This window comes from Sminthopsis crassicaudata, chromosome 2, assembly GCF_048593235.1.
Source record: "Sminthopsis crassicaudata isolate SCR6 chromosome 2, ASM4859323v1, whole genome shotgun sequence".
Classification (NCBI taxonomy): Eukaryota; Metazoa; Chordata; class Mammalia; order Dasyuromorphia; family Dasyuridae; genus Sminthopsis; species Sminthopsis crassicaudata.
In genome coordinates, this window is record NC_133618.1 from 403,670,811 (window position 1) to 403,697,312 (window position 26,502).

Sequence of the window (26,502 nt, forward strand, 5' to 3'; positions counted from 1 at the left end):
CGGGATACAGATTTTCCTATTTAATCCTTTTAAGTAGTTGCTAAAAAACAAACAAATGCAATAGGAACATTTAATAATAACATAGGAATAATAGAAAAGGGTAGTAGTCACTGCAGGATTTTTATAAGATAAAAAAGGATTTTTATAAGATAAGTTTTGGTGCAAGGCATATTCACATTGACAAAGTTAAGGGTCATGAGATTAGATAGTTGTTTTCTAGGAGTCAAAACTCTAGGTGACTAGAGGAAGGAAGATGAATAATCCCCAAAACCTGTGTACACATGGGTATGCTGATGGTCAAGGCATCTGGTACTTAAATTAGTTAAACTTTGACCTCTTCATTTATGTGTACATATACACTTTGTATGTGTACATATATATACATATATTGTTACTCAATTTGCTACTTTATGTAAAAATGCTGAACTGTACTTTACATAGTAATATACTTACAAGTTAACATATAAAAGGATTGATTTATACAGTCAAAATTCAAAGGAACAAAAGCAGCTGATATGAACTGTGCTACTGACAGTCGTCTGGGTAACCTTTAAGTCATTTCTCTCTGAGCCAAAATGAAAGGACTATATGGCCTCTGAAGTCCTCCAAGTCTAAATCCTTGATCCTTTTTGAATTGCTCTTGTCCAATTAATTTGGCATGAAAGCCCCTAAGTGACCACACAAATTTTTGATATCTAGTCAAGCTAACCTAGGAATTAAAGCAGCACATGACAACTGATCTTTTAGATTAGAATGTCAGTTACATGTTATGTTCATCAAGTATGCAGAAAAGAATCAAGATTGCTTTTCTATTATGGTATCCCAAATCTTATTAGAATTCTGCTTAGGGATCTCAGTTTCACTACCTGGTTTTCTTCTGCCAAAGAAGTAATTGTTAGAAATTGAATTTTAAAATGTAGTCCTCACTAGAATCTCAGAATATAAATAGGTTATTAAGTTGTGGGTCAGGATTAACTTAACTTACAATTCAACAACAGTCCTTTTAAATCTGTTCCTATGAAGGGGGCTTCTCGATACCAGCATTCTTTATTTTAACATTAATTCCTTTTTATCCCTGCTGTACAACTTATTCCAGTTCCTCAGACCTTCATGTCTTTTTAACAACTATCATAATAAGAATGTCTCAAGATTCCACCACAACAGGACAATATGAAAGAAGTAACTCATATAGCAATGATTCAGCTTGACTGTCTTAGGAGAATGATGTCAATTAAGTACATAGTAAACTCAAATGATTTTGTTAAGATATCATCTGAACCCAAATAAGACTATTATTTATTTTAATACAGAAAACAAAGTCCTACTCTCAACCTTATGAACACATCTGGTCAAAATAGTTGTTTTTATTCTCTTTCCTCCTATATCCTGTCAGTAACATAAAGTGCTATAAATTCTATTCATTAGAGCTTTCTAAGTGCTTCCCACAAAGGCCAAAAGAATGGAACTCTTAATAGGTAAATGACAAACTGTAGCACTGCCATCCTTATATAGTAGGTTCTTCTAATAACCAGTTCAAAAGTAGTTATAGATTGCAACCAAAATAAATATTTTGTAGTATGACTTAATTTTAACAGACGTACATGTTATTATAAACGCAAATCATACAGACACTGAGGAGCCTATTGCTACCTTTAGCAACTGTTTTAAATAAACTTGTTCTATATTGGACGATATCTTTGAAAGGGGGAAAAATTACTGTTGTATGAAAGCTGCATTTTATGTCATGAGACTATTCCATAATGAGATGCCAAGTGCCAATTCTATGAAATCAAAAATGTGATTTTATACATTTGGGGTGGGAGGAAGTTGTGTGAGAAGCACTTGTACTCAGAACATTTAGGAAAACAGTCTGTATTTTGACTGTCAAATTTGGATGTTGAGAAAGAGAAGAGATCAGATAAACTATGGATGCAGGGTGGCAATAACTCCCATCTTCACAAAGTATATGGTTTAAAATTTTACTTAAAGGTAGCCTGTGTATTTAAGAATGTAACACATTTATCACAATAGAAAAAAACACAAGTTTTTCCTATTTGGGTAAAACCTACAGGTTTCAAAGGTCACTGAGATTGCTAAGGCTGGGTGATTTCTGAGTAACAACTGCTGACCTGCCATCATTCTTCCCTCAACAGAAAATGATAGTTGAGGTGAAAGTCCTTTTTAATTTCACAAGCAGAGTTGGGGGTCCATTATGGACCAGTTAGTCTGAGCGCATCTGGCCCCTTATTTTATGGACTGTCTTTCAGAAGTGTCCACAGCTCAGGGATAAAGGCCAGGGAAGAGCAAACTGCAGACGTGAAAAGATATCCTGTGTTTCAGTCTAGGTGTGATAACAGTCTTCAGTTGAAGGGCTTCAAATTCACGTGCAAAAAATCTGATAACTTTTGTAAACTTTGCTTTTGCCGTATTTTTGAAGGAGTTCTAAGGCTTGTTGCTGCATCTCCAGACTCAAATACCCAGAACATTGGGATCCAATATGAAGCATGACAAGACAACATTCTAACACATCTGGAAAGGGAAAGATCTGAAAGGCAAAATAATAAATCAAGATGGCCATTGATATGTAATACTTCTCAGAGGAGTAAATTCAAAACATGGATTTAAAAAACTACAGAAGTTAACCCTATTACTCCTAAAGAGAGAATTTAAAATTTGGAATACTGTTTAGATGAAGTTTTATTTTTTACATGAACAATTGAGTTTTACATGGTAATTTACAGTTGCAAAGTGCTTTACATAAAGATTCTCATTTGATATTTATAATTACCTTGTGAGTCTGGTAATGTTAAACTTTTATTGTCATTTTAGAGTTGGGGAAGTAAAGTTTGAGAGAGAATGACTTGTTCAACATCTAATGTAAGACTTTTGATTCCAAGTCTAGGGTGCTTCCCTATTATTAAGTAATTTTACCTGGATCTGGCCTTTTCCCATCTTGCTTTGCAACCATTATGTGTATACAAAATTGCCATTCACCAATATGTAAGCCTGTGTATTTAATCTGTTCATAGAGCAAAGTTGTATCCAAAATAATGGCATTTGCAGATAAATAATGATGAATTATTAATGATAATGAGATAATAGAATAATGAAAAAAGTTAAGAAAATGAATACTATATATGACTTAAACTGTAAAGATATAGTGTTTACTTATTTTTGAGGCCAGTGGAGTTAAGTAACTTGCCCAGAGTCACTGTTAAGTGTCTGAGATTGGTTTTGAACTCAAGTCCTAAATTCAGGGGCAGTGCTCTTATCTACTGAGCCATCTAGCTGCCCCAAGAAATAGCTTTTTAGCAAAGAATATGGTTATAGATCTTACCTTAATGCTCTCAGGAAATCCAGCCAATCTCTTATTTGCTTCTGAAAGCCGTTTTGTTAATTCAGCCAAAGAAAGTGGTTCGTTTACTTGTTCTTTACTGTTAATGGAATACAGAATCATTCATGATTTGCTCAAGTAACTGCATCTTTTTCCCATTTATCCTACAAGTTTTAGATTTCTTTTAGACCAATATTTTTTAACATTTTGAGCATTTAACTATTATGAGCTCATCAGACTCCCTGCTCCATTTTTTAATATCTATTTTTAAAATGCAGATTTACCCCTTCTGGACAAATTCTAATTCCCTCCTCCATTCTCCCTAGCCCTAAAAGTATATATAAGATCCCCTTCAGAACGAAACTATCATCAGTTTTCAGAGATCCCTTATTTGAGACTGCTTGCTTCTTTATGACAATGAGAGGGAGCTTACATTTTTTTAAAATAAAGAATTAACATACTAGGTTGTTAATGATATTTTGTTAAAATTTTTGAACTTTAATAAATTGAACATTTGATTTTGATTTCATTCAAAAAATTTGAACATTAATAAATCAAACATACTTTGTCATGGGCTCTGCAGACTTCATTTTTTGTTGTTCTGTTTCCTCTCTTACCACTTAAGCTGTTCTACATTTCCTCAAATTGATGTATATAATATATACATCAGCTTACAACTTATTCTTTTGTTGCAAAGTTCTTGAGGTTGGTTCTCTATATAAAAATAATGCAATTGCACGTTGTGTGTGTGTGTGTGTGTGTGTGTGTGTGTGTGTGTGTGTGTGTGTGTGTGTATGAGACAGTGAGAGAGAATGTTTATTTCTGACTTTATGGTGGCAATCCCCCTTTTCCTACATAAAGGAACTGACTGGCTTTAGGGAGGAGTTAGCAGCTAGCAGGATGAATTAAGTTGTAAATGACTTCCTATAGGAATTCTAAGCTTTAAAATTTTTAAATGTCAGTATGTAAGCATTTAAAAATTTTTGTTCCAACTCAAAAACCTAACAATTTTAAATTAACAGAAAACTCTTGGCCTTTATCCAGCTCTCTTACTACCTTGTTTTAGATTATTTTCATACCTTTGGCTGTCAGCATTTTCAGAACACAACTGAGGCTTCATGGAAGGATCTCCTTCTTCACTACTGTTCACTGTAGCTTTACAGAGCTGATTTCTTTGATGCTGGCGGATCATTTCTGCTAATGTTTCTTGGACCTCTGTTATAGCTTTCTGGGTGCTTTGGAGATCTGCATGCATCTGAGAAATGAGAACCTCACATGTGCTCAGTGCAGGCTGTTTTTTCTCTGTGTTGCTTTGGTCTTGTTCCAAAGCTGTACTTGGTATGGCTACTTGAGGAAGAACATTGTTCAGCTGAGTAAGGGCTTCAGGGTCAGGCTTCTGAGTAAGGGCTTCTGAACTGGAGGTGTCAGACAGACCATTTTGCTCATCACCAGAAGCAGTGCTACTACAGGGCACTGGATCTGCCACATGTTGTATTTGAATGAGAGGAGTCCTGGGCAGGTTCCACCAGAGGTCATAGAGTTGTCCATATGAAAAAAAGGCCTCTAAACTTTTTAATGGTGGCTCTTCTCCCAGTTTTTCTCTTAAATGATCACAGCCTAAGGGAAAAGAAGTGAGATATGACTTTCCCAGTTGCTTATTTGTCTGAAGTGTCCAATAGCACCAGAGGGCTTGTTTCTCTTATATAATTTTTATTATCTTGATCTCTCATTTTGATTCTTACAACCATGGAACCTTAAGGATCTTCCAAGGAAAGACTGCAGTAATTCTGAAGCCTTAAGATTAAGCCTCAAGGAAAGAAGGATGACAGGACATTATCTACCAATATTTGTATTATTTATGACTTTAAATGATCTTTGCCCTTCCCTGTCTCCCATCATCAGCTATTAACTACTAAGAATGCGATCAGAAGGGTCTTTCTGTGTTGTGAAGAAATTTGACCCTGAAGATAGGAAAGCTACTTGCCTTCAGGAAGAAAGAGAGTACAGATTTCTTGCATGAGAGTGAAGTTCCCTGAATCATAGCTCCGTGTTACAGCTGCAAGAAGAGCTCTGACAGTTTCATGCCAGGAGGCGGTCTGTTGGCTCAGCACTGCTAAGGTCAGATCATGGGAGATGTGGAACAGAAGCTAGAACAAGAAGCCAAAGTCTCAGTTAATTATCTTTCCATTTCAGTGACAATGCTATCAATATTTAACTGGAATATCCTACCAACAGGGCTCTGTGGACAGTTTGGGACTATAAATTTCTCAAAACATAATGCTTATCAACAAGGACCCAACTTTGCTTCAAGAGAAACTTTCATAATTGTATGGCAATTCACGTGCACAGTGACTGGAAGCAAAGGGGTCATTTTAATTAATGATCTAAGTCTTATTCAACCTACTTAACAGATCATTTATGGTCCCCCAAAATTTATTAACTCTTTATAACTGAATGGGAACACAAACTGATCTGAAAGTGACCTGGCTTTAATGATATCAAAGAAGATACCTTTGGTATTGGCTGATCTGTTTGTTTTAAATTCCACTCTGAAAATTCCAAGTGAACTACTAATTCTTTGGTAAAAGCTGCAAAACATTAGCACATTAGAATTGGAAGGGACAACAGAGATAATTTAATGTAACCAATTCATTTTATACATAAGGCAACTCAAACTCAGAGAACACATAACTCTTATGAGGGGCAAAAGAGGGATAGTCAGAAGACTCCCAACTTCAGAGTTGTTTAAAAGAAAATGATTCTACTTAGAGAAATAAATTATGGAACTCAGAAGTAGATAAACTGCTTTTCTACTAGTTTACAGGCAGAATAGAGAAATGATTATTCCTGAGTGAAAACAGTAGCTATGAATGACATAGTTGTTACCTGTTTGGAAAGGGTATGACCGGTGGCAGGTGGATATTCGATACCATGTAGCTGTTGAAACGCTGTCTGGCACTGTTCAGTGGTCTCTAAGCCAAATGTGCCCTTCCATACTGTGGTCACCTTTTCCATGAAGGAACTCTCAGTTCTGATAGCCCAGCTGTGGTAGGAAGGGAAGGAGGAACTTTTCCATTCTGGTGGCTGTCTTTCCTCTAGGTGCTTGGATAGTAATTCATGAAGACAAAACACTAAACGCTGACCCTAGAACACAACCAACCAGAAAGGAACTTTTGTTTAAGAGCAAGAGGAAAAGAAATCAAGAAACTTTCAGTTGTTGATCATCCTGTAGGAACTATATTCGCATATTTCTAGAGATCTCTGTGATGAAGGAGAGAAGACAATGATTACAGCCTAAAAGTGATGTGCTGTGTGTGTGGGGGTGGGGTTTCTGCTCTCTGTGACTAGTGGTTATAAAAATGAATAAATTGCTGAAACATATTTCAGAATGATTAAACTAGCTGTTACCTTCTTTCCAAAAAGAGGCAGACAGGAACAGATAAGCTTCCAGCTAAAATGCAGCTATGGTCAAGAGTTATGACTATAGTAAAAAAAAAAAAAATCAACTTATCAGTGGGAAAAATGAAGCAGAGATGATAAATTATAAAACTCTTACCATAGATGTCTTTTTAGCACAAAAGGTCTGGCCTGGAGGAATGGGTCCTAGACTCTAAGCTAAGGACAAACTGCAAGCACTTTAATAAATTTAAAACTTTAGTTAGAAGAATTCATAAAGCAGCTTATTCTATTTCATAACTTGCCCACAGTGTGGAATAATGGCCAAGAACATGGCATAATTCATAAAGAACTTAGTGAAATTTGAATTTTTAGTCATACTGGGCACAAACACCTTATTTTTTATTTCAGTGAAATTTCAGTAGGAAAGAATTACAAATTTAGGGTTTAGCCTTCTCAATCCTCTGCCAAAAGTGAAATATAGACTCACTAGCAGACATTCTTGTTGCTGGAGGACTTCCTGAGCTCCCACCCAGTTCCTGACTGATAGTAGTTCTTGAGCACATCTGAAAGAGAACGATGAAGACAGCTCCTTTTCTTCGGCGATAAGGGCCAACTCTGCAGCTGTTCTAAGGGAAGCCACATCCCCCTTTTTGGCGAGCACTTTGGCTGCATCATAGGCAGAGGTAGCCCCTAAGTAGCTATAACATATGAATAAAAAGAAAATTTATTGATATGGAAATAATAAAAACAGTGAATTCTTGGGTTAGATATATTTTGGAATAAATTTCTATAATCCTAACTCTGCCCCCCTAATAAACTTATTTTTCCTTCATGGTATTCTCAAGTACACTGCTTTTTCTTGGATTGTTTCCTTCATAGCTCAATATAGCTTAGAAAATGGAAAATAAGAGGAAAAGATCAATAAATACCATCAATACTTATACCCAATACAGACATATTCCCTTTCCTCCAAAAATCTTCCTTATATAAAAATCTTAATACCAGAATAGGTGTTTTTCCCCTACTCATCAAATCTGACTGGACAATTCTAATGACTGCTGTTCTCGCCCTTATATATACTCCTCTTTGTTGGTGTTCATAATAGGCTTTGAACTCTGAATTCTTTCTAGTGTCCTTGGTGCTTACCATTTGGCTGCCATGGCATAATGGCCATCTCTTTCTAAGATTGCTCCCCAACTACTGTACAGATCTTTCAGTATTGGGTCCTCTGGTCGTAGCCGGGCTTTGGCAATTGCAATGGCTTCCCTAGAGTAGGAAGAAACAAAAATAAGTATCTATGTTTAACAGAGTGCAGGGAGGAAAAAGAAAAAAAAAAACATATTAAATCTTATATTAAATCTAGCTAAAGATGATGCATATACATATAACGGAATATCCCACACTGTCTTGTACTTATGAACATAAGGCAATATGGCTTATTCTTTCAAATGATATTCATTCATGGCATTGATGAAAAGCAAAAAGACCTCTGGATGTGGTATCAGAAAAGTAACAGTTCTTCTACCTTCTCAGCTGAGAACCATGCCTTATATTGAAAAAACTGAGGCTATGTGCTCATCTTACTCAAAGCTTCTGGCATTATGTCCTCCTTTACCCTTATCTTAAATGAAATGGTGGTCTTTGTTAAGGCAAATCCCTTTACAGACACAAATGACTTCATTCTTATTTACTGGCTACTTTCCTACTGCCTGTAATCATCCACTTCACTCAAACCAGCTATTCCTTCTAGTTATGGTCCCATATCACTCCTTTCTTCTGTGGTTGAATTTAAGAACTTCTTAATTTCTATAATTGCTGCACTTTTGTTCTGTGCACTTCTGTAGGGAATGTTTGGGCTAATCCTGTTGCTCTTTTCCTGAGGTATTAAAAGTTGTGTTATTCCAGGATCTTGGGGACATCTAAGGATAGGGACTATAAGTTTTCATCGATCCCTAAGTGTTCCTATTCAGGGCAAGATCTAATCGCCCTGACTGGAGCTCTGCAAGTTCCTGACTTATGTATGGTTTTCAATTAACTGCTATTGGTCTCAGCCTCTGATAGCCAGTTGGGAGGCTCTCCTGGTTCAGAGCAATATACTGCAAGTTTCTCTTTGGCTTAATTAATTTCCTGTACCTGTTTTTAGGTGTTAGGAATAGGGGACAGAGAGCTTAGCTATATTTTACTCCACCATTGCGGTCCCAGCTCTCTATAAGTGATCTCTGAACTGCCAAATCAAATGGCCTTTTTTCAATCTTCATTCCTCTTGATCTCTTTGTAATCTTTGAAATTTATGATCACCTTCTTGAAATTTTCTTCCTAGGTTCACATGACACTACCTTCTCCCAGTTCTCCTACCTATCCTACTATTCCTTCTCAGTTTCCTATGCTGAATCTTTATCCAGGTTGCTCTATTAAGTTTGGTCTTCCCCAAGGCCTTGTCCTGAGCTGCCTTTTCCTTTATTTGGTAATCTAACCAGCTCCACTTATAGAGTACAAATAAATTCCATTTCAAATGCATTTCAAGTATTTCATAAGGGCAAGTCAAACAGACATAAAGAAATGTCTACTAGAATTGTCCAGTAAGACTTGATGAGTAGGGGGAAAAACACCTATTCTGGCACTAAGATTTTATAAAAGGTAGATTCTGCAGGAAAGGGAATGTGTTCATCTTGGATGCGAGTCTATATTGATGGTATTTATTGAGCTTTAGACATCTGAAACTGGATGTATTGTAGATACCTGAAGCTCAATGTCCCAAATTGAAGCCATTATTTCTATTTTTTTCAACCCTTTCCTTTTTCCTGTCTTTCCTAGCACTACTATTCTCTGGTGACCTAGGGGTCATGTTTCCCTTCTTTATCTCTCATATCCAATCTGTTACCAAGCCCTACCAATTTTACCTTCACATCACTTCTTAAACCACTTTGATCTCTTCTCTGACACTGCCATCACCCTGGTGCTGGCTCTCATCACCTCACAACCTAGATATCTCTCATATCTGGTTGGTCTCTCTACCTCAAGTCTCTTCCTATTCCAGTCTATCCACCAGTCAGCTGGCACATTTATCTTCCCAAAACATGTCTGACCATATTGCTCTCTTATTCAATGTTGTTTAATTGCTTTATGATTATAAAGTGCTTACAGAATTATGGGTCTTTAATACCACTGCTGTTTCATTCAACAAACAAAAAAGTTCCTGGAGTATGCATTCTTAAATATCAAAGGTTAGTCAATGATTATTTAATTAACAAATCTGATGGCCTTTTTCTCAAGTTTTAGCTTTCCAAACTTCTCTATAGCATTTGACACAAGCAATCATTCTTCTTGAATAATGACAGTGCTCTCTCAAGGTCCTGCTTGACTCTTCTTTCTCAGCCTCTTTTGCTGGACCACCATCCATATTCCCTTCTCATTATATCACCCTAAGGGGAAACGTTTCTTTTTTCAGTAATTTCATCAATTTTCATAGATTCAATTAGGAGCTCTATGGAATGATTCCCTGAGCTCTCTCTCCTGAGCTCTAGTTCTGCATTTGCAAATGCCCATTTAGACATTTCTACATGGATGACAAATTCAATAAGTTCAAAACAGAACTCATTACATTTCCTTCCATACCAAAGCCTCTTCCTAATTTTCTTCAATTTAGCTGAGAGCACCATCATTTTTCTAGTTAAGGATGTTTGCAATGTGGGAATCACTGTTAGTTTCTCATTCTTCCTCCTTCCACATCCAACCAGGTGACAAGTTTTTTTGATTTTACCTCCACAATATCTCTTCCATCCATGCACTTCGTATCATTCACTTCACAACCACTCTAGTCCAGGCTTCCTTGACTGAATAACTGTTAGAGATTCATAATTTGTTTTCCAGCCTCAAGCCTCTCTTCTCTTCAAAACATTCTCCAATCCTTCAGCCAGTGAGATCCCTAAGGCACAGATCTGCCCATATCTCTGATCTCCTCAAAGAAATCCAATGCCTCCCCTACTGCTTCTAGAATTACACAGTAGAAGTCATCCTTGACTCTTTATACTTATCTCTCATTGTTCTCCTTACTTTTATATCAAACTGACCAATACTTGCTTTTATCTCCAAAATATTTCTTCTGCATGTGTTCTCTCTACCAAGTGGATAGTACCTGATCACTTTGTGTCTTGTCTATTGCCATAAATTCCCCAATGCTTCAAGTCTTTTTCTTTTTCAATCCATCCTGCACAAGGATGCCAAAGCAAACTTCCTAAAGCATAAATCTGATATGTCACTCCTTTACTCTTTTTGTGATTCCTTTTACCCAACTTGTCATCTTGGCATTTAGAGCTCTTAAGTTTGATTCTTACCTACTTATGGCACATTACTATGTCCCTTCACAAATTATATACTGTAATCCAACTGGCCTATCTGCTCTCCCTAGACCTTGGCACTTTACATCTGCCTTCATACAAGTTGTCTTGTTGCCTGGAATGAGTTCCCTCCTCATTCCTGCCTCTTAGAATCCTAAATTTCCTTTGAAACTCGATTCTGGTACCAATTTCTATGTGCATATCCCTCACCTTTTCCTGATCCACCTGGTTGTTAGGTTTCTTCTCCTAACCCTCAAATTACCTTATGTTTAGTTATCTATATAAATGCTTCCCATCTCCTGCCTCTTATGGCAGAATATGAACTCACTGAGGGTAGAAGCTCTTATTTTGCCTTTGCATGCTTTCTGACAAGCACAGCTGAAATCAGAGAAATAATGAACCCTTATGCTGACTTGATTTGGATGTGAATGGATCTGAACTCTGGATCACTGGACCTGGAATTATGCTACCAGACAGACTTCAAATCCCAGTGCTGTCATTTATTAGGTGTTTGACCTCAAGTGAGGGATTTGTTTCACTTTCTTCATCCACATCATGAAAATATTAGAATAGGAGTCCTGTAAGGTCCCTTCCAGCTCTAAATCTATGAATCTATGGCAAGGAGTTCATCACCAAAAGATTAACAAAAGTCTCTGTGCTGACCTATAGAAGTGGTTTGACTTGAGCAGTTCCACAGCTTCATACACCTTATGAATAGAAAGGAGGTGCGAGGCAGCCTTGACATACTGGTCCTGGAAACACAGCTGTTTGGCAAAGGCTTCCACTGTCCACAGCCACATCTGGTAGCCCGCTAGAAAGCAAAGGATAGGATGGTTAGCAAGCATGTCAGTACATGTTTAGAAATCTGTTCAGCGATTTTTCTTTTTCTGTACTGTTCTGAAAATCTAATATATCATTAACCTAAAGACTCTCTAAAAAGAAAAATAGTATAGTAAGACCTTGAAAGATGCTTTTTGACTCCCTTTTCTGTCACATCCACTTAAGTCAGATTTTCCTATCTAAGCTCCTTTCCACCCACACTAAAATTCAATTCAATAAACATTAATTGACTTAAGTGCAATGTATAATGTTTAACAGTCAATATAAAGATAGATGTGATACCATTTCTTGCTCTCAAGGAACTTATCAAATAAGGGAGAAAATGATAAGCATGAAGTGTCAAGGCAAAATGCCATGAGAAATCTGAGGAGGTAAAGACATAAATTCCCTTAATTTACAGAAAAGAAAGTAAAGTATAGAGGACAAATAATTTGCCCAAGTCATACGGCAACAGCCACACTGAGAATTAAAACCAGGTCTTCTGTTTATAAATTCACAACTTCTAATATATTATGTTGATGTTTCAGCAAAAGAAGGAAGGACTCAAGGAAAGCTTCAAGAAGACTAAGACTGAATTCAGTCCTTTTATAAACGCATTTGGGGGAAGGCCTAGATTGGAAATAGTAAGTTAAATATGGGCCTTTGGTGCCTCCTTTTCAGCTGTCCCATTTCTTTTATGTTCTTTTCATGAGAAAGCCTAATATTAAAGGATGATATTAACTTGTGATTTTTCAGCTGATAAAGATCAGCTGGTACTACAAATATATGATATTCACAGATAGTATCCCAAACTGGACAGTCATTAATGTACATACCTACTGGTGCCATAGCTACCAGCTGATCAGTCAATTCCCCTCTTTCTGCAGCAGCCTGGAGAACTCCTTTTAGATCTCCTTTCCAGAGCATCAACTGGTGAAATAAATCAGGGTGTCCATTCTCCAAATGACTTTTTCCTATTTGAAACAGTATAAAAACAGTGAGAAACTGAATATTATTGAAGGAAATTGAGAAGAACCACCCCTCAAATATACTTAGCTCTGTCTACCAGAGCAATTACAATGGAGGCTAAAATCAGGGCTTATAAAATCTTACCTTCTACCTCGATCATCCTGTATAAGGCTGTCCTATCTGTGAAGAGTCCCAAGTGAATCCGTTCATTTAGATTAATAGCCAAATCCTCATTTAACTCTGTGAGTAGGAATAAAAAAAAAAAAAAAAAAAAAAAAATCATATGATGATTTGCTATATAGGTCATTCTCAGAAAAGAGATTACCCTGTCTAGTAGAACTGGAAAGAATGAAATTGATCCTGTGTATGATAGAGGCTCAAAAAAGGTTTGCCAAGTTGAAAACTAAAATTTTTGAGGATCAATATGCAATTAATAATGATATCTAAAATTTAGTTGTCATCTAACCTATGCCACATAATAATTTGAATGTAGGTTGTGCTTCCCTTTAAATTAAGAGAGTTACATATGAAAGAGTGTTCCAAATCACTATTGATCAGAGAAATGCAAATTAAGACAACTCTGAGATATCATTACACACCTGTCAGATTGGCTAAGATGACAGGAACAAATAATGATGAATGTTGGAGAGGATACAGGAAAACTGGGACACTGATGCACTGTTGGTGGAGTTGTGAATGAATCCAACTATTATGGAGAACAATCTGGAATTATGCCCAAAAAGTTATCAAACTGTGCATACCCTTTGACCCAGCAGTGCTACTCCTGGGCTTATATCCCAAAGAAATACTAAAGAAGGGAAAGGGACCTGTATGTGCCAAAATGTTTGTGGCAGCCCTTTTCATAGTGGCTAGAAACTGGAAAATGAATGGATGCCCATCAATTGGAGAATGATTGGGTAAATTATGGTATATGAATGTTATGGAATATTATTGTTCTGTAAGAAATGACCAACAGGAGGAATACAGAGAGGCTTGGAGAGACTTATATCAACTGATGCTAAGTGAAACAAGCAGAACCAGAAGATCATTATACACTTCAGCAATGATACTGTATGAGGATGTATTCTGATGGAAGTGAATATTTTCAACATAGAGAAGAGCTAATCCAATTCCAATTGATCAATGATGGATAGAATCAGCTACATCCAAGAAAGGAATACTGGGAAATGAGTATAAACTGTGAGCACTGTTTTGTTTTGTTTTTCTTCCCAGATTATTTTTAGCTTCCGAATACAATCCTTCCTTTGCAACAACAACAAAATTCAATTCTGCACATATATATTGTACCCAGGATATACTATATTTAATATGTATGGGAATGTCTGCCATCTAGGGGAGGAGGTGGAGGGAAGAAGGGGAAAAATTACCTATGAATATGTACTGTCAAAGAAAATGTTATAATTATAAAAATTAATAAAAATAAAATAAAATAAAAAAAATAAATAAATAGAGTTATAAAAACTGAAAATTGCTTATAACTTGTTGAGGACCATGTTTAAGTGTGGGAACCCAGAAAGCCTGTAAAAAGGTTAAAGGGGATTGCAACATTCAGGGAGGAACCTGAACTTGAATCTGAACTGCCAAGGTTCTCCAAAGCCCCCACAGTTGTGAATCACAGGCCCCATGGCTGTGAATCACAGCACACTAGCGAGAGACTAAAGTAATGTTTTGTTATTACAATCTTTATCTTACTCTTTGAGTAGAGATGACAGGTTCAAGGAAAGACCGACATAACCCAGAGTCAGAGATATGTCTGGATGTCATAAAACAAATTTACTGACCTAGATGTTGCTTGCGAAACAATGCATGCCTTTTTTTTTTTTTAAACAATAATAACCTTGATGTGCTTAGAAAATATATATTCTGTATAGAGATGAAATAAACCAGAGGTTAAGAGATTTTCACTGCAATTGCCTCTCAGTCTCTTTGTATCATTATCATCCTTTCACATGGCACAATCTATTCTGCTGGTCAGAATTAGATCCCCAGTCTCTAGCAGGTGGCTCCCATAACAGCAATGTGTTAAGTTTTCTGAGTATGTGTGTGAACAGAACGCTCCTGTCAAAGACATCTCACCTTAGGGGAATGTCATATATTTAGAGATCAATTATTTATTAAAGTCATGAATCTAACATTAATCCAAACCCATTCATCCTCACTCACTTAAAAGGACTCAGTATGTTCATCTCAAAGGAAAGAAAAAGCAATTATGTTCTACAGTTCCTCCCCACCAACCAAATACATCTGACTGAAAAGCAAAGGAGCCAGCTGCTCAGATCCAAACTGAGTTTCCACTTCTGTCATGTCTGGTAGTTTCTTGGCACACATCAAAAAAGTAGCACGAGCCAAAAGGGACAAAAGTAACTTTGATACATATATCATATATGCATATAGTGTCTGATTTAAAAGTAATACAGAGCAGTACCAGGTACTTCTCAAAGAGAAACTTGTAAACAGAAAACCAAAACAGGTTATTTAAGCCAATTCCACTTAATAAATTTTGGGTCAATACATCAGCAGCAGAAAAAAACCCAGCAGTAGTTATAGAATCAAAAGAATTGAGTCTGAACTATACCTGCTACTATTACACATATAATCTGGGGCAGCTAGATGCCAGGTCTGGAGTTAAGAAAAGTTGCATTCAAAACCAGCCTTAGCCATTTACTAGTTGTGTGATATTGAGACAACTCAGTTTCCTCATTGTTAACTAGGGATAATAATAGCACCTACCTTCCAGAGTTTCTGTGAGGAACAACGAAATGATAACTACAAAGCACTTAGCACAATGACTGGTACATAGTTAATATGACAAAAGCGTAGTTATTTCAGTTTGTGTGTCTAAACCTCAGATTCCTCATGAATAAAATCAGAACATGGGAAGGATGACCTCAAAGATTTCTTTCATCTCTATGTTTATAAGAAATAAAACACAGGCAATTCCATCCTCCTAGTCCCTCAGGTTTGAAACCTAAGTCATCCTTGATTTTTCCCTGTATCTTGAGCCCTTATCCACGCTGTTGCCAAGGGCCATTAATTTAATCTTTGTCATATCTCTCAAATATGCACCCTTCTCTCCTCTGACACTAACACCAATCTGCTGCAGGCCTTCATCACCTCATGCCTAGACTAGTGTAATAACTTGCTGGTGTGTTTGCCTGTGTCAAGTGTCTCCCCAATCCCAATACATCCTCCATTCAGCCAATAAAATGATTTTCCTAAAGTTCAAGTCTGATTGTGTCACCTTTCTACTCCAGAGGTTTCCTTTGACCTCCAGAATAGAATACAAAATCTTGTGTCCTCCTAACTTTCAAATCTTTTTACACATTATTCGCTGATTGTACTTTGATTCATAGATATTAGCCTCCTAGCTGTTCCACAAACAAGATATTAAATCTCTCAGAGCATTTTCATTTTGCAGAGCAGCCATGTCTAGAATGCTCTTCCTATTCTGCTCAGACTACTGACTTCCTTTATATCCCAACTAAAATCCCATCTTTTATTGAAAGCCTTTCCCAATTTCTCTTAATTCTAGTACATTCTCTCTGTTAACTATTTCCTTTTTATCCTATATATGGCTTACTTTGTATATATATTTGTTTGCATGTTGTATCTCCTATCAGAGAGGGGCAGGGACTGTCTTTTACCTTTTGTATTCCCAATGCTTGACACAGTGCTTAAGCACATGGTAGGAGTTTAATAAATATTCCCTGACTGACTGAACCACAGGTAGTATTAGCTGGTTATCTACTAATTACAGTTTTATTTCTCCTATTGCAAGATTGATGAAGCTTAGCACTTTTCATCATGGATTCCTTGCTCAAAAGTTTTCAAAAACGTTCATAGTCTAGAGTCCAAAATCCAGTGTGATACTGAAAACCCTCTATGTCACCCACTATTTTTTTTCTAGCTGGAATACCTTCCTATTCCTCTCTGTCCACTTAATTCCTACCTATCTCTCAGGACCTCAGATGAGTTCCATTATTTTTTCTGCCGTTCCAGGACAGAAGTGGGAACTTAAAGGCATGGCAAGGGACAGGCATGCTCTAGATGAGTAAACAGTTCCCTGAGATTTGTCAGTTGAATAGATTTAAGTGGTTAGGATGACTGGGCACAATCACTGGGATTAATTGGCTTTTCAAATCCTGAGAAATGGATGAGGATGAAGGTAGCTCTTTGGAAACTACATGAAAAGAGAAACAATAATGGACCAATTTGAGATGGAAAAAAATGTCAGTGTTTTGTAGTCAATGAACAGATCATGAATAGTTATACCTTTGGAATGTTTCACAGTTGCTAGCACCAAACAGTCCTGATGGAGCTCCTCTTTGGACCTGTGGTCCAAAGCTGTGCTGACAGGTAGAATAGAACGTGCTTTTTTCTTCTTTGCAAGAGCTTCTGAAATAGAATGAAAAAAATTTTGTCTTGGCAGTGCTGCTGAGTTATTTACAAGTAGTTAATATGTGTCTTTTGTACTACTCCTTGATCATATATGTTCTCATAAAGACTGAAATGCTACCAGATTTGAAAAAAAAAGCATAGCCACTCTACACTATTTTGCAAGAAAATATACACATTTAGTTCTTTTAAAAACAAAATACATTTTACTTTGACACAAACCTGGCTTTTCTTTAGGTAGTTCCTTTTTGAGCAAAATCACTTTGGGATTAATTGACACTTTTGGCTTTTCAAATCCTGAGGAAATGGAGGAGTATGAAGGTAGCTCTTTGGAAACTGCAACATGAAAAGAGACCACACAATAATGGACCAATCTGGGATGGAAAAAAATGCCAGTATTTTGAAGTCAATGACCAGATCATGAGAAATAAGATTAATTTTGGCTTCTGAGGAAGTGAGCCTTTTTCATGCTCAATCAAGTTCTCTTCCTGTGTCCTTGATTCCTTTCCCTTCAATCTCCTCAAAGAGTTTTAGTTTCATTGATCATTCTCTCCCTTACCTTCAATTTCTTCCCACTGGTTCTCCCTCTACTGCCTATAAATGTCAATCCCTATACTTTAAAATTCTTTTTTTACCCTGGCACCCTCCCTTCAAGTTATTATTTTGTAATTTTTTTAACTGCCTAATTCCTTCAAAAGAAATCTTTATAATCATTGCTTGCATTACTTTACCATTCATTTATTTCCTAAATCCTTTTAAGTTGCTTCTCACCCCATGTGATCCTTTTGAGTAGTTTCTCATCCTGGATATATTTTTCTTCTGTAGCTTCAATGAGATGGCTCTCCTACTTCTTTTATATAACACTTGGAATTTGTGCCTTCTTATGTTTTCCCTAATGTCTCTCCTAGTGATTTTTTCTGAGCCCTACTTTCTCTTTTGGATACTAAGCTTATATTGACAATTACTGTCTAGATATATCCCTCATGTGCCTTTAGATATCTCAACTATTCCTAACTAAGCACAGCATTTTCTCAACTACTGAATGCTGCTTTCCTTCATGAAGCTGTCAAAATAATCTTGAGACATAGGTTTGGCTCCCCAATGTCTATAGGATAAAATAAAAATGTCTCAGTTTGATACCTGAGACCCTTTCTAATCATATTTGTCTTTCCACCCTTATTTCAGACTACTTTCCCCTTCACAAATTCTATATTCTAGAAATGAATACTCGATTGTCTATAATGTACGTATAAATGTCAACTTAACTCCCCCATTCCCCACAAGACATTCCTTCTTATTCTTCTGCCAGCACTTAGTTCAGGCTGAATCACTTCCATTACGTCTTCTTCTCCTTCAATTATTAGTGATCTTCCACAATTTTTTTCATATATATTTATTTGTGTGCACATAGATTCCTTTGTCACAGATAGAAGTGTAAGGTCTCTGAAGATAAGCACTGTTTCTTTATATACCTAGTATCTTGAATGCAGTAAATATTTAACACGTTTGCTGAACTGAATTTATGTGGACTGGTTACATATAAATCCAAGTGCTTTAGAAAGGCATTTACATTAAAATAAAATCAACATACATGGATGATCAAACATGAAAGCTCATACCATCAACAAATAAGAGAATGCTATGAGGTATGCTAGGCTGAAATGTTGGGTGGAAGGTGGGGTGTTCAGGGATTTCTTTACCAAACAAGGAATTAGAGGCAATTCACAAAAGATAAAACTGAAAAGCTTTTGTGAGAACAAAATTATGTAAGTATTCTAAGAAATGAAGCATTTTACTGGGGGGAAAAAACTCTTGTGTATTATATATCCCTTATATCATTTTACATTAGTTAATGAATAGATATTTATTAAATGCCTTCTACATGTCTGGCATTGTGCTAAGTATTGGGGATACAAATTTCCAAAGAGCTTATTGTGCAGAATTAGCACAAAGTCAATAAAAGCCACTTTTCAAAGGAAAAGTTTCATTCTCCAAGAACCACAAAAAAGAGTGACTGTATGAAAGACTAGTTCAAATTATTAATAAATAAAATATAGCAAAGACTAGTAACAGCAAAGAATTGAAAACAAAGTAGATGTCCATTAAATTAGGAAGCAGTTAATTGTGGCACATGAAAGATATAGAATGTTACTATGCTCTCTAAGAAACAATGCATATGAAGAATCCAAAGGCTGAATATATAGATATGAGAATCATCTATGTAGAGATGATAATTTAATCCACTGGAGCAATTAGTAAAATTAAAAAATGGTAATTTTTTTTTAAACTATTTTATTTTAATAAATAAATGATTTTAAAGTCCAGAAAAATGTACCAGGACCTTTGTCGTCTTGGCTCTGGAATAAAGGGGAGAACAAGAAAGCTGGACTGGGGAGAAAGCACCTGTATTAATAACTAGTCTATTTACGTATTAAGATATAAAACTTGAATACTACTGTCTTCTTATGAAACTCTACCAAAAGGCTAGGTATTTCTGTTTGCAGTGCTATTCAATCCTCCAATTTATTAGTCTATACCCCACTAAACATCTTCATGTTTTAATAGATACTCCTCAAATCAAAGTATTACTTAATGATAATCAGAATTATTGCTTTACCGGAGTAAATGGTCCCTTGAAAGAAATAGTGTATTTTCCAAAAGTACCTGAGTTACAATTAAGACTGAGCCAAAATCAGCGTCATGTTCTGGGAGACAGAACCATTTTTAGAACAAAGGTCTTTAATCTTTTTTTGTATCATGATCTTTCTTCTGACAGTCTGGTCAAGTCTATGGACATTTTTTCAGAACAATGTTTTTAAATGCATAAACTAAAACATGTAGGATCACAAAGAAAAACAATTATATTGAAATATAGTTATCAAAGAATTGAACAAACAAGCTTATGAATCCCTTTAAATCCAGATTCAGACCTCAAGTGGACTCTTATTCAAGAAGGTGCATAGAAAATTAAGTCTTTTGTATATTAATTTCTATGATTTTACTGTTTGAGAGGTATGAAAAATTTTTTTAAAAAAAAATTATATTCTGTATTTATGTTCCCTTTCATCTATTTGTCAAGGAATTACGGAAAATCAATGAGTCACAGTTGACTACTGCTTACCATCTGAAGACGACTACTGCTTACCATTTGAAGACATGCCATTGGAAATCTCTGGCTCTTGTACTTCTTCTTCACCTTCCTGGTCTGACACTCCATTTTCAATGGGTAGAGAATTGTCTTTGGGGCAGTCCTCTCCATTGACCAATTCAATTATCTCTTGCTTTGGTGTTACTTTCCCTGTCAGTTTTTTCTTCTTCTTGATCTTGGGTTTAGGCTGAGAGAGCCTTTTTTTTTCTAACTCAATACTTTTTTTGCCTGAAAGAATCATAAATCAGAAAAAAATGAACTAAAAAGTTGTTAGCACAATGAACTGAGGTGAGCAGTCTCTCAACATAGAACACTGATTTTGTAGACAGAAGAGGTGTTTCTCTCCAATGTAGCTAAAATTATAATAGCTGCCTTATAAACTAAATTAAGATGCCTATATGAGAGGACTGAAGGGAAAGAACCAGAATCCTCACACATTCCACAGAAAACAAAAATACTAAAAAGAAAAAAATAAATAAACACATGAACAAAAAAGAAAAAAAAAAAAGGCACAATTAAAAACCCAGAACTGAAGAAAACTGAAAACTTGAAAATACTAGCCTCCCCCTCCAAAAAAACAGCCACAAAAAATAGGCTAAAATCCTTAGGTGGAAGAATGAGAGTTAAAATACATTAAACAAAAATTGGCAAAGCTAAGAAAATCACAGACCAAAAGACCAAATAAAAGTGTAGAAGGAAAATACAAAATCAGTTAAAAGAATCAAAAAGTAAATATGAAAAGAAAATGAGAGGAAACTAAGGAATTAAATAACTAAGATAGAAAGTACAATCAAAATTTTTTCTTAGACTTAATAAAAGCAACAAACATCAAATTTAGTACAGTTCAAAGTGGAATGGTATCTGGGATAGATCAACTAGAAATATAGATTTAATAAAAGCTCACTGAATTGTCTTGATAATAGGAAAAGCAGTAATAACCTTGTTTACCAGTAAGCATGCAACACTTCTTATATATATATTCTTGGAGGGAAAGACTAAAGGAATATTTTAGTATGTGCATACACACACACATGCGCGTGTGCATACATGCAAACAATTTTTTCATATTTGCTTTGCACTACCCACACTCTCCCCATATTTTTTTATTACTGACCTTGAGGGGGCCGGGTGTGATCCTGCATTGAAATCAGCCATTTGTGCACACAGAAATCATCTGCTCCTGAAAAGATTGAATCTGCATCCAATGGAGACCACTGAACACAAAGTAATCTTCCTCGATGTCCTCGGTAATTACAGAGAGGTTCTTCCCTGAGAACATCCCATACCTGAATGAAACCAATTAGTAACCATGAACAAAATTTTAGATCAGAAATTTTTTTTCACTTACTTCATTATATATTAATTGGTCCTTCAATATATTCTTCCCCTTACTTGAAAGGTGAGCCAGGGAAGACAAACTGAAGTGTTACTAAGACTCTGACAATCCATGCACTGATATACCGAAGAGTGTTTTCTCATAATAACTATTGACATTTATATAGTGCTTTGTTATTGTTTCAATCATATCTAACTCTTCATGATGCCATTTGGAATTTTCTTAGTAGAGACACTGAAGGGGTTTGCCATTCCTTCTTCAGCTCAATTTATAGATGAGGCAACAGAGGCACATAAGAGTTAACTGATTTGCCCAGGGTCACACACCTTGTAAGTGCTTGAAATTAAGGTATTCTTGACTCCAGATCCAGTGATCTATCCACTGTATCACCTAGCTTCTCTCATATATTGCTTTAGGATTCATTAAGCTCTTCCACATTACCTAAAATTTGATACTCTCAACAACTCTGTAAAGTAGGTATTAGAGATATTATCATCTCCATTTTCCAGATAAGGAAATTGAGACACAACATAGTTAAGTAACTTACCTATACACACACACACACATAGCTGATAAATTTCTAAGAAGCAATTCTAGGTTCTATGTGACTCTAAACTCAGGGCTTTCTTTTAAACGAAACTGTTCAAAGGCAACATTGTGAAGAACAGGGCAAGCCAAGGGACTATTATTATACTCCTTCATTAAGCAGTCATAGAAACAAGATATTTCAAGTACCTGGACTGTGCTATCATAGCAAGCAGACACCAATCTACCATCATGATGAGGGCTCCAAGCCAGACTAGTGATTTTGGCTGTGTGTCCAGAGAGAGTTCGATAAGGTTCAGTAATTGTCACTGGCGACTCAGGGGTGCTTTCTATAAGACAAGCCATAGATGTCACCATTATTATAAAAAGTAAACAATGTAGAGAGGAAGGAGTATGCCATAGTACAATCAAAATGGCTATTACAAAAGCTACTTAATAAAACTTTTGGAATACTTAAAATAATATGTAATAAATGTAAGGACAGATGTGATCTCAGTTGATTTTGCTCACAAGCGAGGGCAAGAAATGGAAAATTGCAGTGGTTTAGATGTTTACCTAAAGTCATAAAGTTAGTAAATTGGCCGACGTGGAACTCAAACTTGGATTATTTGACTACAAATCAAGTTCTAGTTCTAGTCAATTTTGCACAAGCCAATCTAACACAAATGAAATTATAAAGGAAACTCCAGGGGAAAAAAATATCTTTGCATCAAATTGCTTTGATAAAAGTCTCATTTCTAAAATAAATAAATGATTCAAATTCATAATAAGAGCAATTCCCCAACTGATAAATGGCCTAAGGGTATGAATAGGCAGTTCTCAACATAGGGGAAAAAGTGATCACTAATAATCATAAATAAACAATTTTTAAATACTTAAGAACTCCTGCAGGATACAAAATAAACCCAAATAAGTCGTCAACATTCTTATATATCATTAACAAAATCCAATAGTTAGAGATACAAAAAGAAATTCCATTTAAAATAACTATCAATAGTTTAAAATATTTGGGAATCTGTCTGCCAAAGGAAAATCAGAAACTATATGAGCAAAACTACAAAACACTTTCCACACAAATTAAGTCTGATCTAACCAATTGGAAAAATGTTAAATGCTCTTGGATAGGGCATGCAAATATAATAAAGATGACAATACTACCTAAACTAATCTATTTAGTGCTATACCAGACTCCCAAAAAACTATTTTAAAGACCTAGAAAAATAACAACAAAGTTCATATGGAAAAACAAAAGGTCAAGAATCTCATGGGGAATTATTGAAAAAAAAAAAAAAAATCAAATGAAGGTGACCTAGCTGTACCAGATCTAAAATTATATTATAAAGCAGTGGTTACCAAAACCATTTGGTATTACCTAAGAATAGGTTAAGTTCAAAGGACAAAGTAGTCAATAATTTTAATAATTTAAAGTTTTGACAAACCCAAAGACACCAGCTTTTGGGATAAGAACTCAATGTTTGACAAAAATTGCTGGAAAAATTGGAAATTAGTATGGCAGAAAACTAGGCATTGACCCAAACTTAACACCATACACTAAGATAAGGTCAGGGGCAGCTAGGTGGTGCAGTGGATAGAGCACCAGCCTTGAATTCAGGAAGACCCGAGTTCAAATCTGGTCTCAGACACTTAACACTTCCTAGCTGTGTGATCCTGGGTAAGTCACTTAACCCCAGCCTTTAAAAAAAAAAAAAAAAAAAAATATATATATATATATATATATATATATAAGAGATCAAAATGGGTTCATGACCTAGGCACAAAGAATGAGATTAGGATAGTTTACCTCTCAGACCTGTGGAAGAGGAATGAATTTATGACCAAAGAAGAACTAGAGGTCATTATTGATCACAAAGTAGACAATTTTGATTATATCAAATTGAAAAGTTTTTGTACAAACTAATGCAGATAAGATTAGAAGGGAAACAATAAACTGAGAAAACATTTTTACAGTCAAAGGTCCTGATAAAGGCCTCATTTCCAAAATATATAATTGACTCTAATTTAAAGAAATCAATTCATTCTCCAATTGATAAATGGTCAAAGGATATGAACAGACAATTGTCAGACAAATAAATTGAAACTATTTCTAGCCATATGAAAAGATGCTCCAAATCATTATTAATCAGAGAAATGCAAATTAAGACAACTCTGAGATACCACTACACACCTGTCAGATTGGCTAGAATGACAGGGAAAAATAATGCAGAATGTTGGAGATGTGGGAAAACAGGGACACTGATACATTGTTGGTGGAATTGTTAATATATTCAGACATTTTGAAGAGCAATTTGGAACTATGCTCAAAAAGTTACCAAACTGTACATACCCTTTGATCCAGAGTGTTACTACTGAGCTTATATCCCAAAGAGATCTTAAAGAAGGGAAAGGGACATGTACCTGCCAAAATGTTTGTGGCAGCCCTCTTTGTAGTGGCCAGAAACTGGAAACTGAGTGGATGGTCATCAATTGGAGAATGGCTGAATAAATTGTGGTATATGAATATTATGGAATATTATTGTTCTATAAGAAATGACCAGCAGGATGATTTCAGAAAGGCCTGGGGAGACTTACATGAACTGATGCTGAGTGAAATGAGCAGGACCACGAGATTGTTGTATACTTCAACAACAATACTATATGATGATCAATTCTGATGAACGTGGCTCTCTTTAACAATGAGATGAACCAAATCAGTTCCAATAGAGCAGTAATGAAGAGAGCCAGCTACACCCCGTGAAAGAACTCTGGCAGATGACTATGAACCACTACATAGAATTTCCAATCCCTCTACCTTTTCGCCTGCATTTTTTATTTCCTTCACAGGCTAATTGTACATTATTTCAAAGTCTGATTCTTTTTGTACAGCAAAATAACTGTTTGGACATATATATTGTATTTAATTTATACTTTAACATATTTAACATGTATTGGTCAACCTGCCATCTGAGGGAGGAAGTGGGGGGAAAGAGGGGAAAAATTGGAACAAAAGGTTTGGCAATTGTCAGTGCTGTAAAATTACCCATGCATATATCTGGTAAATAAAAAGCCTTAAAAAAAAAAAAAAAAAAAGACTTAAGAACTCTACCAAAGTATCAATAAAGCAGCATATTTTCCACCTTGTAATAAGAGTTAATGGACCAATATGAAGAATAAGGAATTCATTTTTGGGTATGATCAATATGGAAATGTTTTGCTGGGTTGTATTTTTATAATATAGGAATCCTGATATTTTTCTGTGTATTCCTTCAATGAGTAGAAGAAGATGGGAGGAAAAAAAATTTTCATAATTGAAAATAAAAAACTCTAGTTCCACCCAATTCTTAAGTGATAATAAGAGAGCACTGTATTAAACAAAAATATAATCAACAACTAAATTTATTTCATTTACCAATTTATTTGTGCATCAATTTAAATGCTTAAAAAAATTAGCAACCACACCCAAGATCAGAAATTAAAATTACTAGAACAGATATAACCTTTCAAAATATTGTTTTTTATATGCCAATTCTAATGCTTATCTATACCTTGTTTTAATGGGAAAACTTTTTCTTGATTTATTTCTTTAATGTTTTTTCCCTAGTTACATTCAAAACAAAAAAATTTTTTTACATTTGTTTTAAAAATCTTTGAGTTATAGGTTCTCTCCTCCCATCCTAATGAAAATAAAAGCTCTCAAAAAAAAAAATTAAGTTAAAAAAAGAGATAGAGAAAATGTTTCAATCTATTTTCAGACACAATTCCTTCTCTGGGTATAGGATTTTTCACCTTAAGTCCTTCAAAGTAGTCGTGGATGATTGTACTACACATTGCTATTACTTTGTATGCAGTACATTTTACTTTGTTTGAGTTCAGGGAGGACTTACTATGTATGCCCCCCCCAGGGCATCCTGATCTTCATTTCCCATACAACAATAATATTACATCACAAACATATACCCAGTTTTTTGAGTCATTCCCCAATTATGGGCTTCTCCTCAATTTATTAATGGGAAAAATTTAGATCTACTTTGGTTCTTTTTTTTTCTTTAAATATCAACAGATTTGGTTATGAACAACACTTGGAAACATGATGAAAGGAGTGTTTTGTGCAACAACAAAAAAGTAACACTTGTTTCCAACATAGCCATGGACAAAGCAAATCAGTCAGGTACTTATTGCATACACAATTAAGGTATGCTTA

At 35.5% G+C, this 26,502-nt stretch overlaps 1 protein-coding gene across 2 annotated transcripts in view; it reads right to left on the bottom strand.

Annotated features, from left to right (window-relative positions):
- Positions 1–1,274: 1,274 nt before the first annotated feature.
- Positions 1,275–26,502, bottom strand: part of GEMIN5 (gem nuclear organelle associated protein 5) — a 45,857-nt gene continuing 20,629 nt past the window's right edge. For both annotated transcript variants that reach the window (XM_074291883.1, XM_074291884.1), the window contains exons 14-28: positions 22,494–22,633; positions 21,537–21,708; positions 20,420–20,650; positions 17,497–17,610; positions 17,152–17,274; positions 13,003–13,098; positions 12,726–12,863; positions 11,734–11,881; positions 7,880–7,999; positions 7,221–7,431; positions 6,221–6,478; positions 5,319–5,481; positions 4,414–4,951; positions 3,338–3,434; positions 1,275–2,545 (exon numbers count right to left, since the gene is read on the bottom strand). In XM_074291883.1, the coding sequence (XP_074147984.1) occupies positions 2,381–2,545; positions 3,338–3,434; positions 4,414–4,951; positions 5,319–5,481; positions 6,221–6,478; positions 7,221–7,431; positions 7,880–7,999; positions 11,734–11,881; positions 12,726–12,863; positions 13,003–13,098; positions 17,152–17,274; positions 17,497–17,610; positions 20,420–20,650; positions 21,537–21,708; positions 22,494–22,633 (2,714 nt within the window). In that variant the 3' untranslated portion in view covers positions 1,275–2,380. The remainder of the gene's footprint in view (positions 2,546–3,337; positions 3,435–4,413; positions 4,952–5,318; positions 5,482–6,220; positions 6,479–7,220; positions 7,432–7,879; positions 8,000–11,733; positions 11,882–12,725; positions 12,864–13,002; positions 13,099–17,151; positions 17,275–17,496; positions 17,611–20,419; positions 20,651–21,536; positions 21,709–22,493; positions 22,634–26,502) is intronic.